The sequence below is a fragment of the Canis lupus genome, chromosome 6 (assembly GCF_011100685.1).
Source record: "Canis lupus familiaris isolate Mischka breed German Shepherd chromosome 6, alternate assembly UU_Cfam_GSD_1.0, whole genome shotgun sequence".
Lineage (NCBI taxonomy): Eukaryota > Metazoa > Chordata > Mammalia > Carnivora > Canidae > Canis > Canis lupus.
In genome coordinates, this window is record NC_049227.1 from 57,110,971 (window position 1) to 57,126,271 (window position 15,301).

General features: G+C 35.0%; 1 protein-coding gene across 6 annotated transcripts in view; it reads right to left on the reverse strand.

Moving 5' to 3' along the window:
• The window catches only part of RPAP2 (RNA polymerase II associated protein 2), an 80,080-nt gene that overhangs the window by 50,342 nt on the left and 14,437 nt on the right, over nucleotides 1-15,301 (reverse strand). For 3 of the 6 annotated variants that reach the window (XM_038541363.1, XM_038541362.1, XM_038541366.1), the window contains exons 7-8: nucleotides 6,819-6,854; nucleotides 3,879-4,815 (exon numbers count right to left, since the gene is read on the reverse strand). In XM_038541363.1, coding sequence (XP_038397291.1) covers nucleotides 3,879-4,815; nucleotides 6,819-6,854 — 973 coding nt within the window. Of the gene's footprint in view, nucleotides 1-3,878; nucleotides 4,816-6,818; nucleotides 6,855-11,013; nucleotides 11,060-15,301 lie in introns of all 6 variants that reach the window. The other 3 variants (XM_038541368.1, XM_038541367.1, XM_038541365.1) reach the window with 2 other exon arrangements.

Here is a 15,301-nt window from a genome sequence, read left to right on the forward strand (position 1 = left end):
TTAACTATACAAAATAATCAAATGAAAATTCTCAAACTGACAAATACAGTATTCAAAAGCGAGAACTCAATGGCTATATTTAATAATATAAATGACTGAAGAGAGAATACTGATTTTGAAAATACTCAGAACAAAGCACAGTCACAACCAACACCCACATACACACATGATATAAAGCACAAAGGAATATGAGACATAGAAGATAGAAAAAGACTAACATGTCTGCAATTGGAGTACCAGACAGAGGAAAGGAAGAATGAGCAGTATTTATAACAATAATAATTGAGAATATTCCAAAACTGACGAAAGAAACCAAGTCAAGATTCAAGTATTATAACAGTCAAAATAATAAATACAATTATAATCACACCTAAGCATTCTAAAATTAATGGTAAGCAAAGACAAAAATGGTCTTTAAAGTGGCTAATGGAAGAAAAACAGTATTTTCAGCTATGGGACAAATAAATGGAAGCCAAAAGACAGAAATATTTTCAATGACCTGAAAAAAACTGCTAACCTAGAATTAAATACCCAGTTATGCTTTGTGTTGGCAAATTGAACTCCAATAAAAAAAAATTAAAAAAAAATACCCAGAAAAATCTTTCAAAAGTGAAAGTAAAATAAAGAATTTTCTGATAAACACTGAAAAATTCATAGTAAACTCCACTAATCAAAATAAAGGATATTCTTAGGCCTAGGGCAAATGATCCCAGATGAAAGAATAGAGATGCAGGAAGGAATGAACCACAATGGAAGGGTAATTAAGTGGATAACTCCAAGTGAATATTGGTTATAAATCATCTTACACGATTTAAAATATAGAGAGAATAAAAATAGACAAGAGCACATAAGCACAGAGAGGGTAAGTGGAATTAAAGTTCTAAGGTACTAACTGTCCAGGAAGCAAAAAAATTAACTTATTTTGGACTTTTATAATGATTCAGTTAATTCAGCTTTTAATCTTTAAAGATTATACTTACTGATCAGCAAAATGAAGTATAAAAAAAGCTAATAGAGGGTAAACAATGAAATAATATTAATTCAAAGAAAGGAAAGGAAAGAGGAACACAGAACAGATGGGACAAGCAGAAAGCAATGAGTGAGATGGTAGATTTAAATCCAAATACATAAAAATTGACACTGAATGTAAACAGACTACATTCTCCACATAAAAACAATTATCAACTTAAGTAAAAAAAAAAAAAAAAGACAGTCTTGAAAATACTGATAAAAGAATGCTAATGCCAGCAAAGCAGACTCTAAGAAAAAAAATCATAAATGTAAAGAAAGGTCACTCCATAATATTGACGTTTAGTTTACTAGGAAGACATAATCTTTTTTTAATACCATATAACATGGTCTCAAAATATCAAAAGTAAAATTCACTAAACTGAAAGTAGAAATAATTAATCTATAATTATAGTGACAGATTTTTGATCTACCTGTCCCACCTCTTTCAGTAACTAATGGAGTGAGCAACACTCCTTCCCCCCAATCAATAGTGCTTCCAAACTTTAATATATACATTTCCCCAAAGGAAAACAATGAAATCTGACCCATACTCCTCATCATAAAATCAATTCCAGGGGAACTGCAGATCTAAATATGAAAAGAAAAACAATCTAGAAGATGAAATAAACTGGGCTAAACAAAGATTTCTAAAGAAGTCACTAAAGGGAATAACTAATAAACTGGACCCAAGGTATCATTAATGCAAGTGAAAAGGCAAATCTCAAAATAGAAGATAAGATCTGCAAAACACACAACTAAAAATGGGTTTGAATACTGAATAAAAAATTCCTACAAAATCAGTAAGAAAAAAATTACCTAGATATTCCAACAGATAAATGGGAAAAGGACCTGAAAAGACACTTGACAAAAGTGACATGCTAAATGGTCAAAAAGCAAATGAAACAGTGCTCAACTCATTAATTATCTGAGAAATGTATTATAACCAAAAAGCAATACCACTGAAATGGTGAAAATTAACAAGGTCAAGTATCAGTGAAGGATGTGGAGTCCTGGAAACCTCATAGAGTGGTAGTGGTACATAAAATGGCAAAACCACTTTGGAAAACTGGCATCAACCAGTATAGTTGCATATACACACACATCATGACTCCAAAATTCCAGTCCTAGATACACACTCAAGAGAAATGCACATACCTTAGAAGAGAGACATAGACAAGGAAGTTCATAACACTACAGCCCTAAACTGGAAAAGCCTAAATACTCATTAATATGAATAAATTATGGCAAATTTCTATGAAATACTATGCAACCAATGAAAGAATGAACTTCAGCCACATGAACAACCCAAATGACTCATGAACATAAAGTTACGTGAAATAAACAGGAAGCCAAAGAATATCTATTACGTAAATTTACTATAGTTCAAAATTGGCAAAACTAATCCATGTTGTTATAATGGTTATTCATTTTGGAAAGAGGTAATAATTAGGAATGACATAGTGGGGCTTTCGTTGTACTCAGATTTCTTGGTCTGGGTAATGATTACAAGGCTGTGTTCCTTTTGATAATTCAGTGAGTTGTACACTTACTATCTGCATTATACTTCAATGAAAACATTTAAAAATGTTATGCAAAAGAGGAATAGTCAATTTTCTTTCTCCTTCCTTCCTTCCTTCTTTCTTTCTTTTTCTTTCTTTCTTTCTCTTTCTTTCTTTCAAGATTTATTTATCTATTCATTCAGAGAGAGTGAAGAGAGAGGCAGAGACACAGGCAGAGGGAGAAGCAGGCTCCATGCAGGAAGCCCAATGCAGGACTCAATCCCGGGTCTCCAGGATCACACCCCGGGCCGCAGGCGGTGCTAAACCACTGCGCCACCGGGGCTGCCCTCAATTTTCTTTCTAGTATAATTTTTCCTGTTTAAAGCTTACAGCACAAAAATGATAAAACAAATGATATATTAATGTAGTTTTATGCAGCTGAGTGACTAGAGAGCAAGGTTTCTCCAAGCTTACTATACAACTTATGAATACCATCTAATAACACAATTGAAGTGATTTTTATAATCCCATTTACAGACTCAGACTCAAGAGACCAACTTTTCATACAGCTAGTAAATGAGAACAGATATTACAATCTAGGTCTGATGTGCTCCTTCGTGTCCATTATTTCCCAATATGTCTCCTTTACTATATTTTCATTTGTATTATTCTGAATGGGCATGCTTGCCAAATATCCAGATAAATACTTTATCATTCAACTAGTAAGTCTACTCCACTACATATAGTCTCACTGGAAAATACAAAGATACATACCCTTGCAGAAATTTGAAAGAATACAAAGAATATTTGTTGGTAGGGAAGAAAAAAAAACAACCCTTTCAGAGAGTCTGCATATTATATAAAGAACTAGGTTTTAAAGAAAACTTTGTCCCACAATTCTAGGCTATTTCTACATTAGAGAAAAATACTACATATTTGTGGAATTTTCTGGGGGCAGATTTCAACTTATTTGGAAAATACTATTTTCCAATATTGGAGATGGCTTGCTATTTTATTTTATTTTATTTTATTTTATTTTATTTTATTTTATTTATTTATTTATTCATGACAGACATATACAGAGAGAGAGGCAGAGACACAGGTAGAGAGAGAAGCAGGCTCCATGCAGGGAACCTGACGTGGGACTCGATCCCAGATCTCCAGGATCACATTCTGGGCTGAAGGCGGCATTAAACTGCTGGGCCACCAGGGCTGCCCGGGGATGGCATTTTAAACCAAAAAACTGAACTAAACCAATCTTCTGAAAATTTAACAATTATCTCTTCAATATTATTCCCCTTTCAAGATTTGCTGTGGTGAGTGTCCCATATGCTAGCAGCACAGAAAACTTATTATCTTTAGACATACCTCTTCTGAGTCTTGTGATTTGATGGTTTCTTCACTCAAAACATATCGTCCTCTATAAAACTCCCTTATCCTCAGATTTAATGTTTCAGTTTCTTTTTTCAAGTTCTCATAACTTGGCAGTGGTTTAATGGCTGTATCTGAGGCCCTAAAAGGTAAAGACTCATCCAAGCTGTTCTGAGATTCCTGAAAGGCAGGGAAATGCCTATCTAGGTCAGAGTGTATGTCATCTTCATCAAGTTCTTCTTCTTTAACCAGAGGGGCTGAAGAAAGTTTCAGACACAAAGCAGCATAATTCTGGCCATACAAAAACCTCAAAGTTTCTTCTGTCTTCCACTCAATCAAAGTCTCCTTCAGGACTTTAAGTAAGTTTGCCTTTGCAACTTCAGGACACATCTGCACTGAACTAGAGGCTGGCCTAGAATCTTGCTTTGATTTGGCAAATTTTCTCTTAAAATGCTCAGCACTTTTCTTACTTATGCCTACTAGAGTTATTTTTGAACTACTGTATTTATTTTCAGAATTTTCTGTAGCTTCTAATTTTTCTTGCAAAGGACTATTTGAAGAAATCTGAGGACTTACTTTCTGTAAAGGAAGTTCACAAGCAGCAGCCTTCCCATGACTATCTAATCTGCACTTGCCTAGCTGCTCAGTGACATCTATTACCGTCTCTTCTTTGTCTTCATGTTTGGAGTTAGCTTTCTGACCAGCTTTCTTTTTCATTATGCTTTTTTTGTGCAGCTGTGGACTTATACCCGTTGCAGTTGGTCTGTTTCCTGGTAGAATGGAGGAAACAAAGTCTTGTTCATTATCACTGCTATTATCACTATGAGAGCTGGAAGAACCAGATTCATAATGCTTCTCAAAATGGCCAGGATTGTCAATATCTGATGTTTTAATGGCCTTAGTGCATAGCTGTACTTCCTTTCCAGAATGGCCACTGTAGAAAAAAAGAAACAAAATAACTATAATGGAAAAGCAAATGTCCCATGGCATTTATATATTGTAACTCTCAAGGTAAAAATTTGTACTCCCTAGGCAAAGCCTTACAGGCATGTATACACACACACACACACACACACACACACATATCCACACATTTCCAAAGACTGCTATAAATCTATGATTTCTCTACATCTTATTTGATCTAATTGTACCATCTTCGTCTTTTTCCCCATTACTTAAAAAGTGTGGGACGCGTGGGTGGCTCAGTGGTTGAGCATCTGCCTTTGGCCCAGAGCGTGATCCTGGAGTTCTGGGATCGAGTCCCACATCGGGCTCCCTGCATGGAGCCTGCTTCTCCCTCTGCCTGTCTCTGTCTCTCTCTCTTTCTGTGGCTCTCACGAATAAATAAATAAAATTTTTAATAATAAAAGAAAAGTGTTAAGAGTATAGCAAAAAGGAAAAAAAGGCTTGGTAATTTCATTCTAGTAATTTGATTTCTGCCTGTTGTATTTGTGACTATTTTATGTATTCTTTTTTGTTTAAACAAAAAAAAGGTTTTCTTTTGAACACTTCACTCTTGCTTTGTCAAAAAAAAAAAAACATATTATAGAAACTCTGCTTAGGTTTCAGAAGATAACATGATAAAAATTGGAAAAAGAATTTTCCAATACAGACTATTCCATAGATTAGAATAAAAAACCCAAAAGTCCCAGCAGAAAATAGAGTTGACAATTTAACATTTATTTATGAAAGATATATTTGAAAACCCAGAGTTAGAACAGAATGCTAACAATAAAAAAACAGTATCCCTTTGACTATGTTCCTTCAATTTTCAATTAGGCTTAAAATAGATTAAGAATTGTGAAAGAGTCAAGGAAAAAAAGTAGCTCTGTCTATACAAACTTGAGATATTCAATGATAGGTGAGCAGCTACTTTCAAGCAAATGCACATATCAAAACTTTAAAAGATTAGGACAACGATTCTGGGTCAAATTGGGGCAGAGGATGGTGAGAGGGTATACTGAAACTTTCTACTTTTCAGGGAATTTTTCTGTAAACCTAAAATTGTTCCCTAAAAGGGCTATTTATTTTTTAAATGACTAAATAATAAAATGAAATAAAATAATGCATGCTAGGTAGAAGTATAAAAAAAGAAAAAGAAAAACAGTTGAAAGTAAGGTTGTGGATGGGAATAAAGAAAAGATAACAAGTTTGTTCAGTATTAGATTTCATTTTTTTAGTTAGGATCTAGCCTATATAGCCATGGGACTGTCTCCTATATTTGAAGCAGTATAATTTCAACAAATTAGAACAATTTGACCTTCATGTTTCATACTTTATCTTGGAATTTTAAGGTAATTATATTTTTCTATATTACTTTAAAGCTATAAATTAAAAAGACATATCAATAAATATCTTTCACATGTGCTTAATTCCATGTGCTAGGTAGTAACTAAGAACCAGGAAAATTTGTCCTGATAAAAAAATAAAAGAATGTGCTTTGAGAGATGGTTATGGTTGGGCAAACAACAACACAAGGACAGTTTAGAAAATATCACACACACACAAAAAAGAAAATATCACAACTTGAAGTTTCTATTAATGCTTTAGACACTCTTTCAAATAATAAATGATATATTAAGTTTTGAAATCCTCTAAAACCTATAAAAACCTTTCGACAAATATAATTGGCACAATATAGTTGACAAAGAAGCACAGTGTCTCAGATGGAAGCTGTGTTTGTGTCATATTTCAACAGGTTCAATTACCAATCCTTGGTAGGAACAGCTGTACAATAAATCATACAGATCAAACACATCATCTTACTATCACAAAAGAAAAAGCTGTACAAGGCAAATATTTCTTTGTGTGGGCTAAAATGGGCACTTACATAATGCATCAACACAGGAAGTCCAAGAGCTCATATCACCTGGTTTACTCTTAATGTTTCTATTAACATGAATATATAGAAGGTAAGTAATACTGATTCAACCATACCTTTGTCCTTCCTGTAGTAACTGAAAATCAGGATGCCTGTGACAAAACACAGCAATAGAAAACTGAAGGTAAATGCTATGTGAAACTTTTTTTTATGTGAAACATTTTCAAGTGTTTGTTATAACTATATTGGATAGAAAATATAAAAGGAAATAGTTTACTTAAAGTTTTTTTTTAAGGAAAAAATCGAAGGACAAAGTATTATGAACCTCATCTGTAAGAAATCTGGATTAATCTCTCTTATCCAAAATGTATTCATACTTCAGGAGTAAGTACAATTTCCATGAGCCCAATAAGGTTTTCCTGACTAACCTAAGTAAATCACTTCGTTCAGTATCAGTAAATTCCAGAGTCAGTATTATCCACTCAATTAATATATATTAATGAGGTACTCCTCTATGACTAAATACTAGAATTATTATCTAAATGTCTTACTTTTCATATATTTAAGTGTGGTCTCTTAATGAACTACAAGCTCCTTGAGGGCAGAGGTTATCTATTATAATGCTCTTCTATTTCACTTTTATAGTCAATAAAATTTTTTGCTCTAATTTCTGAGAAATCAGTTGTATTGTAGTATGGATACGGACTACGTAGATAAGATGATTTAATTTAATTCTAGGAACACTTCTGTTGTACAATAGCAGAAGTCACATTTGGCTGGGCATCATAGATATTTAAAAGGGGGAGGAAAAAGCTCTTAGAAAGCCAATATAAAAAGGAACAAATATAATAGCAAGTGAATCCAAGAGGACAGGAAAACTCTATAAAATACTTCTGAAGTGACTCAGAAAAAGTACCTTCTAAAGATTAGAAAAACATATTAAACAAAAGTAAAAATATACAAAGAAGAACCAAAAAAAAAAAAAAAAAAAAAGAGTAATATTCCACGTTCATCAACAGGAAGACTCCATATTGTCAAGATGTCAGTTCTCAATTTGATCTACAGATTCAATGCAATCCCAATCAAAATCCTGGCAAGTTATTTTGGAGATATCAATACACTGAGTCTAGAGTTTTGGGGGAGGGCACCTGGGTGGCTCAGTCAGTTAAGTGTCTACCTTCTGCTAAGGTCATGATCCCAGGGTCCTGGGATCAAGTCCCACATCAGGCTCCCTACTCAGCAAGGAGTCTGCTTTCCCTTTCTCTTTGCCTGTTCTCCCTGCTCATGCTCTCTTTCTCTCTCTCAAATAAATAGATAAATAAATAAATAAATAAATAAATAAATATCTTTAAAAAAAAATAAAGTTTCTGGGGAGGCAAAGGACTCCAAATAGCTAACATGATATTGAAGGAACAAAGTTGGAGGACTGACATTACCTAATTTCAAGACTTACTATAAAGCTACAGTAATGAGATAGTGTGGCAGTGGCCAGAGACAAATAGGTCATTGGAACATAACAGAGAACCCAGAAATAGGCCCACATGAATATACTCAATTGATCTTTGACAAAGAAACAAAAGCAATACAACGAGAAAACCATCTTTTCAACAAATGGTATTGAACATCTGGGTATTCTCATACAAAAAAGTGAATCAAGACAAAGACTGACACCCTTCACAAAAACTAACTCAAAATGGATCATAGACCAAATATAAAACACAGAACTATAAAACTTCTACAAGATAACATAGGAGAAAACTTAAATGACCTTTTGCATAGGACACCAAAAACAATCCATGAAAGAAAAAATTGATAAGCCAGGTTTTCATTAACTTAATAATTTCTGCTTTGTGAACAATATTGTCAAGAGAAAAAGAAAAACCACAAATTAGGAGAAGATATTTACAAAAGACTATTATCCAAAATATTAAATAAATGTTAAAATTCAATAAGAAAGCCACTCAATAAAAATGAATCAAAAACCATAACAGACACCTCATCAAAGAAGATATAAGGATGGCAAATAAGCATATAAAAAGATGCTCTAAATCATCTGCCATTGGCAAAATGCAAATTAAAACAACAATCAGATACCATTATATACTTATTAGAATAGCTAAAATCCAGAACACTGACAACACCACATGGTGGTGAGCATTTAGAGTAAGAGAACTCTAATTCATTGCTGATGGGAAGGCAAAATGGTACAATCACTTTGAAATACAGTTTGGTGATTTCTTTAAAAGCTAAATATACTCTTAGTATACAATCCAGAACTCTTACTCCTCAGTATTCACCCAAAGGAGCCGAAAACTTACATCTACACAAAATCCTGCTCATGCATGTTTATTGCAGCTCTATTACTATCTGCTAAAACTTAGAAGCAGCCAAGATGTCCTTCAGTAGGTGAATGGTTAAATAAATTCAGTAAATTCAGAGACTAGAATACTATTAAGAGCCAATAAGAGGGGACCCCTGGATGGCTCAGTGGTTTAGCACCTGCCTTCAGCTCAGGGCGTGATCCTGGAGACCCAGGATCAGTCCCACATCAGGCTCCCTGCGTGGAGCCTGCTTCTCCCTCTGCCTGGGTCTCTGCCTCTCTCTCTCTCTCTCTCTCTAGGTCTCTTATGAATAAATAAAATCTTAAAAAAAAAAAAAAAGAATAAGAAATGAGCCACCATCAAGCTGGGAAAAGACATGGAAGAAACTTAAATGCATATTACTAAGTGAAATATGCCACCCTGAAAAGGCCAAATACTGTATAATTCCAACTATAAGACATTCTGGGAAAGATAAACTATGGAGATAGTAAAAAGATCAGGGGTTATAGAGGGTGGGAGATGAATAAGTGGAGCACATAGGATTTTTAGTACTAAAACTACTCTGTATGATACTGTAATGGTGGATACAAATCATTATATATTTGTCCAAAGCCACAGGATATATATAAAGCTTAGAGCGAACCCTAATGTAAACTATGGGCTTTGGGTGATAATGATGTGTTAATATAGGGCCATCAGTGGAAACAAATGTACAATGTGGTGGAGGGTGCTAATAATGGGAGAAACTATACATGGATGGGGTTAAGGGGTATGTGGGAAATCTCTGTACCTTCCTTTCCATTTTGCTATGAAGCTATAATTGCTCTAAAAAATAAAGTCTATTAAGAGAAAAAAGAAGTAAACATAAGAAACTAGGTGTACATGAAAGAGAAGCTAAGGCACTGAGTATTTTTTTTAAAGATTTACTTATTTATTTATGATAGACATAGAGAGAAGAGAGAGAGAGAGAGAGAGAGAGAGAGGCAGAGACACAGGAGGAGGGAGAAGCAGGATCCATGCCGAGAGCCCGACGCAGGACTTGATCCCGGGACTCCAGGATCGCGCCCTGGGCCAAAGGCAGGCACTAAACCACTGAGCCACCCAGGGATCCCCGGCACTGCATATTAAACCCATTTAAAGGACAAAATAGGGTTGCAATGAAGGCACTGCAAAAAACTTTCAATTAAAAAAAGTCAAGCTAAATGGACAGATGGAACCAGAGGTCATTTAAATTATGAAACTGAAAGGCTGTCAATCAAAAAATGTCAAAGTTGCAAGTATTTTTCTATATAATTAAACATCACAACATCAATTATATAATATTATCTAGATAATCTATTCGTCTTTCGTTCAGTCTTAAGCATAAGAGGCACTGCAGGGAATGGGTTCTATCAATCCTCTCAAGTAAGGGAGGCACTACTAACTGATCAAGGCATTCTTTCCCATTAAATTCCTTCTCAGTACACACATCAGGAGGCATATGGGATGAAACCAGTATTTGTCATCCCTGTTTGAGAGATTCCCCTTGTAGTTCAGGAATTCCCCAAGACCAATAATAAAAAATTTAGAAGGAAAGGCAAAATAAGGCAACGGGCAGTGAGCTTCCTGAGAGTAAAAATGTAATCTATTTTTGTTTCTTCCTTAGTCCCTCAGCCAGTTGAGGCATATCCTTTCCCAATCACCCAAATTACCCTGTTTACCCTACTTCTTCCCACTCACTAAAACTCTAGTCATGGAAGCTATCTCGGTTTGGTGTTCCTCAAGGCCAAGGACACTACTTGGATGGTGACTAGCCAGCCTTGACTGCTCCAGGGGATATTTATAACTCCCATTAAGAGCTTTTTTGGCCTAAATAATATGCTAACTTTCACAACAGAGAGTTTTATTGCCTGTTGACTACATCCTCCCACTTTGACTTGTAGTTCTGTCATTTTTCCTATCCCACATCCCCACCCAAGTCTTCTTGGCTAAAATTATCAAGATTCAGTACCTTGCAGCTGTCTGGCATTTGGTCCTACGCTGAGATCTGAGTATCACTATAGGGAAGAAAATATGTGTAGACAATGAACCTCAATTGGATTCTTATACTCAATAGCTAACCTGCAAAAGCAAGAGTATATTCTATCATTCCTCCAAATTCCTTCAAAAATAAAATTCTGTACTTTTATATATATGAATTATGCTGGGTATACTAAGTAATATAAAGACTAAGTTCTTGGGAATCCCTGGTGGCTCAGTGGTTTGGCACCTGCCTTTGGCCCAGGGCATGGTCCTGGGGTCCTGGGATCGAGTCCCAAATTGGGCTCCCTGCATGGAGCCTGCTTCTCCCTCTGCCCGTGTCTCTCCCTCTCTCTCTCTCTTTCATGAATGAATGAATAAATAAAATCTTAAAAAAAAAAAGACTAAGTTCTTATTCTTAAGGACGTTACAATTTAGTAGGAAGAAAATGCCTGTTTTTAGAGCTTTACAAATATTAATCCTCATAAGAATCTACTACTATTATCATCACGTTACAGATAAAAAGACGAGTACTTAAAGGATCAGTAATCTGTGGAAAGTCACACAGTGACTAGTAAAGCAAGGAATCAAACTAAGACAAAGGGCTCAACTACATTTCGCATCATTCAAGAGAGTATGTGGTAAGTATGATGAGATACATGAGCTGCTACAAGAAATTAGGGAGGAAATAAAAACTTCTTGTTGAGTGAATGAAGAAAAGCCTCGGATTCAGTTGGGCCTATAAAGATCAACAGTTTGTATTATAAAAGCTAACGCTATGGATCTGAGGTTTTACTCCATAAACCTCTCCCTTTTTTCTCTTTCCTTTTAGGATGTTATCATATTTAAGTCTATCTTTAGAAAAAAATCAACCAACCCTGTCCTTCAACCATACAGTCCCCCTCATTTTTCATTGTAAGCTTTCTTTAAAGTCTGCACTACTTTTCAATTCCACATCTCCTATTCAGTCATCAACCCTCTACCTCCTGGAATCTTTATGCATTACTCTATTGAGATGGCTCTTGCTAAGATCACCAGTTACCAGAAAAATGCTAAATCTAATGGATATTTTTCAGGATTCTGTCCTCCCCACCAAAACCTTTTTAAGGTGGAAGAAAAAAAATCAGTATGAAAGGAGAGCTTGAAAAAGGAAGAAACAGGAATAAATCATGAAGCAATCTTCAGGGAGAAAAGAACCAGGAACACAGAAAAGTACTGTAAAAGCAATGAGGCAGAGAGATGAGAGAAGATAAGAAGAAAATAGTGGAGATTCAGCTGAATGTGCTCAATCCTTTCAGTTAGGCAGTAGGTTAAATTATCTACTATGATTTGGGACACCTGGGTGGCTCAGCAGTTGAGCGTCTGCCTTTGGCTCAGGTCGTGATCCCATGGTCCTGGGATGAGTCCCACATTGGACTCCCTGCGGGGAGCCTGCTCCCTTCTCTGCCTATGTCTCTGCATCTCTGTCTGTGTCTCCCGTGAATAAATAAATTAAAAATCTTAAAAAGACAGAAGAAAAGATTTGAACGTATCAGATAGTCAATAAGAAACAAAGAAAAAAAATGGGAGCACACAATTCAGACTACACAGAATAAACTGTAACCAGGCCAGAGAAATGCACAGAGAGCAGGCTTTGGTACCAGACAGATTTCAGTTTAAATCTCAAATCTCTATATATGAGCCAAGTGTTCCGGGTGAGTCACTAAACTCTGTGAGCCTCAGTTCCATCATCCATGAAATGGGTAACAATATTTCCCAGGGATCTTGTAAGGACTGAATTAAATGACACAGCTTATGTAAAGCACTAAAAAGCTAAATGAGACAGCTTATCTAAAGTGTGTGAGAGCTTTACCCAATAAAGTTCAGGAACCCAAGCAAAGAAAAAAAGGATGACTGAAGCTTAGGAAGCTGGGCGTGGTAGAAGGTTAAGGGATAAAGAATCTGGGATTGTTTGGAAGGACAATACTATAACTGCTGACCATTGTGCACAAGAAAGCTAATTTAATGAGAGTCTGGCCAACCTAGAACAGAGCTAAGGTAGAGACAGGAGGTCAAAATGAGGTCACAAAGCACACTCAAGAGTGATAGCTATAGATGAGATAGAGGTTGTGGTGAGAAACGGGAAGCTCTTATTTCAAGATCTTGGAGGCAGAATAACCCATATAAGAATAGGTCTAAGTATGGCTGAATGAAGGGGTAGTCAAAATGTAAACACTATTTTAAATCATGAATACAATTTACAATAGTTTTATGAAAAATATCCAGCTATATGACATTTTTTGAGGAAAAATACTAAGAATTAAAAGAAAACTTAATTTCCAAAGGCAAGGGAAAATCAGAATATACTAAGTGCCTACATATGATAGGTGAGTTTTTTTGTGGTATGATAACATTACATAAAATTTACCACTTAAGCCATTTTTAGTTACAATTCAGTGGCACATTCACACTTTTGTATAACTATCACCACCATCTATCCACAGGACTTTTTCATCTTCCCATACTTTCTGCTAGCTGGTTTTTACATTACTTCATTTAATCCTCAGAGATTTATGACTTTATCTTTAAAGATGAAGAATCTGAAGCTTTGAGAGGTTAACTAATTAACTAGTAAATCTAGGATTCAAATTTGGGTCTTTTAAAATCCAAGCTCTCTATACAACATGCTGCCTCTAATTAAAGTTAGAAAAAAGACTCAAAGTTGTAAGGGTATCTCCTTTGCTTAACCTCTCTCATAGGAACTCAATGTACTTCCGGAGCTACTATTTTCCTCTCCTTTGTTTCATTTTTCTGATTTCAGGTAAAGAGAACCACATGGAACACTGTTTTGAGATATTTGATGAGTAACCTTAACAGTATCCTGATTCCAAGACTATAAAATGGAGAATGATACATGACACTAAAATCAATTAGATTTGACTTAATGAGGTATTAAATGAAAGGTTCAATATAAAAATTCATTGTTTTGATATGAGCTGTTTTAGAAAGAATGAGGCACCAAGTTATATTGCTTTCTTTTCTACCCTTAGATGAAATTCAATAGCTATTTGTTAAAAGTGCCATCTCTTTTTGCTCTATTTTCCAACCCCTTCAAAGTTTGTTGCCCCAGAGATAGTTCTCAATCTAATCGACATGAGCTGAACTTAAAAAACAAAAATAATCATGTTACAGAATATCTTCAAACTGGTTCTTCATAAACATTTCATATTATTTTCACTGAAGTATAAATTAGATGATCAATTGTAACTTTAGCAAAAGAAACCTAAAATTAGAAATAACTTGTGCCAAAAAACCTTCTTTGAATGTATGCATATAGATATATGTGTTTGTGTTGGTCAGAATAGGTGTATTATACATAAATCAACAGAAGCAGCAGGCTACAATTCCCCCCTGTGGTGGAGATTTTCCAAATATAATGAGACATGTTAAAACCTCTTTCAGAAAGTTTTTATTCTGTATACTAAGCAACAGAAGTGGCTGTTCAGGAAGAGGTTATAGAAGTTGTTCTGCAGAGGTTTTTGGCTTCCGCACCTCTGAGATTATACTGTTTATTGCCAAGAAGCATGTGTGAAAATCCCCTATTCTGGGCCACATGATGGCGCTTTTAGCTCTGTCAGCATTAACAATTCACCCCAATTTTATTTTTCAAACCATAATTTGATTCTCAACATTTGTCCTTCTTAGTTTTAACTCCTGATTTTTTAGGTTATAAAGAAACTTCCAAGACTTGTCAGAGTCTACATTCAAACAAAACAGATTTTATAAGTATAACTATATGACTATCTAAATGAGTACACTGTCTCAGAGGAATTTAAGTGTATGTGGTCTGTTTCTGGCCACCAAGTGGGTGAAAAATTTCTAACTCACAACATGAGAAGCATCATACTGCGTCATGATCTAAGTCATCTAGGTCAATGTTTTGTCTCTGAGACAGTATCAGGAGACATTTTGTGGGAAACACGGCCGTTCTCGTGACATTAAAGATTCTACTCCAGATATTTTTCATACTTTAATAATAAAAATGAGGGAGTAGAAAACTCCAAAGGCCCCTTCCGATTCCAAAGCCTCAACAGAAGTATGGAGCTAGAATTCATGGATTTGTCTAAATCTTTTTAAAATCTATCTATATGTGTTTATTATCAGGGTAGAGAGCTTTCTATGGTATAAAATAGTATTTTAGAAATGTTAAAAGACACTACAGATTTTAGTATTTTGGTATCTGGTAAATTATATTAGCTTTCACAACAATATAAGACAAACTAAACTGAGTCAAATTCAAT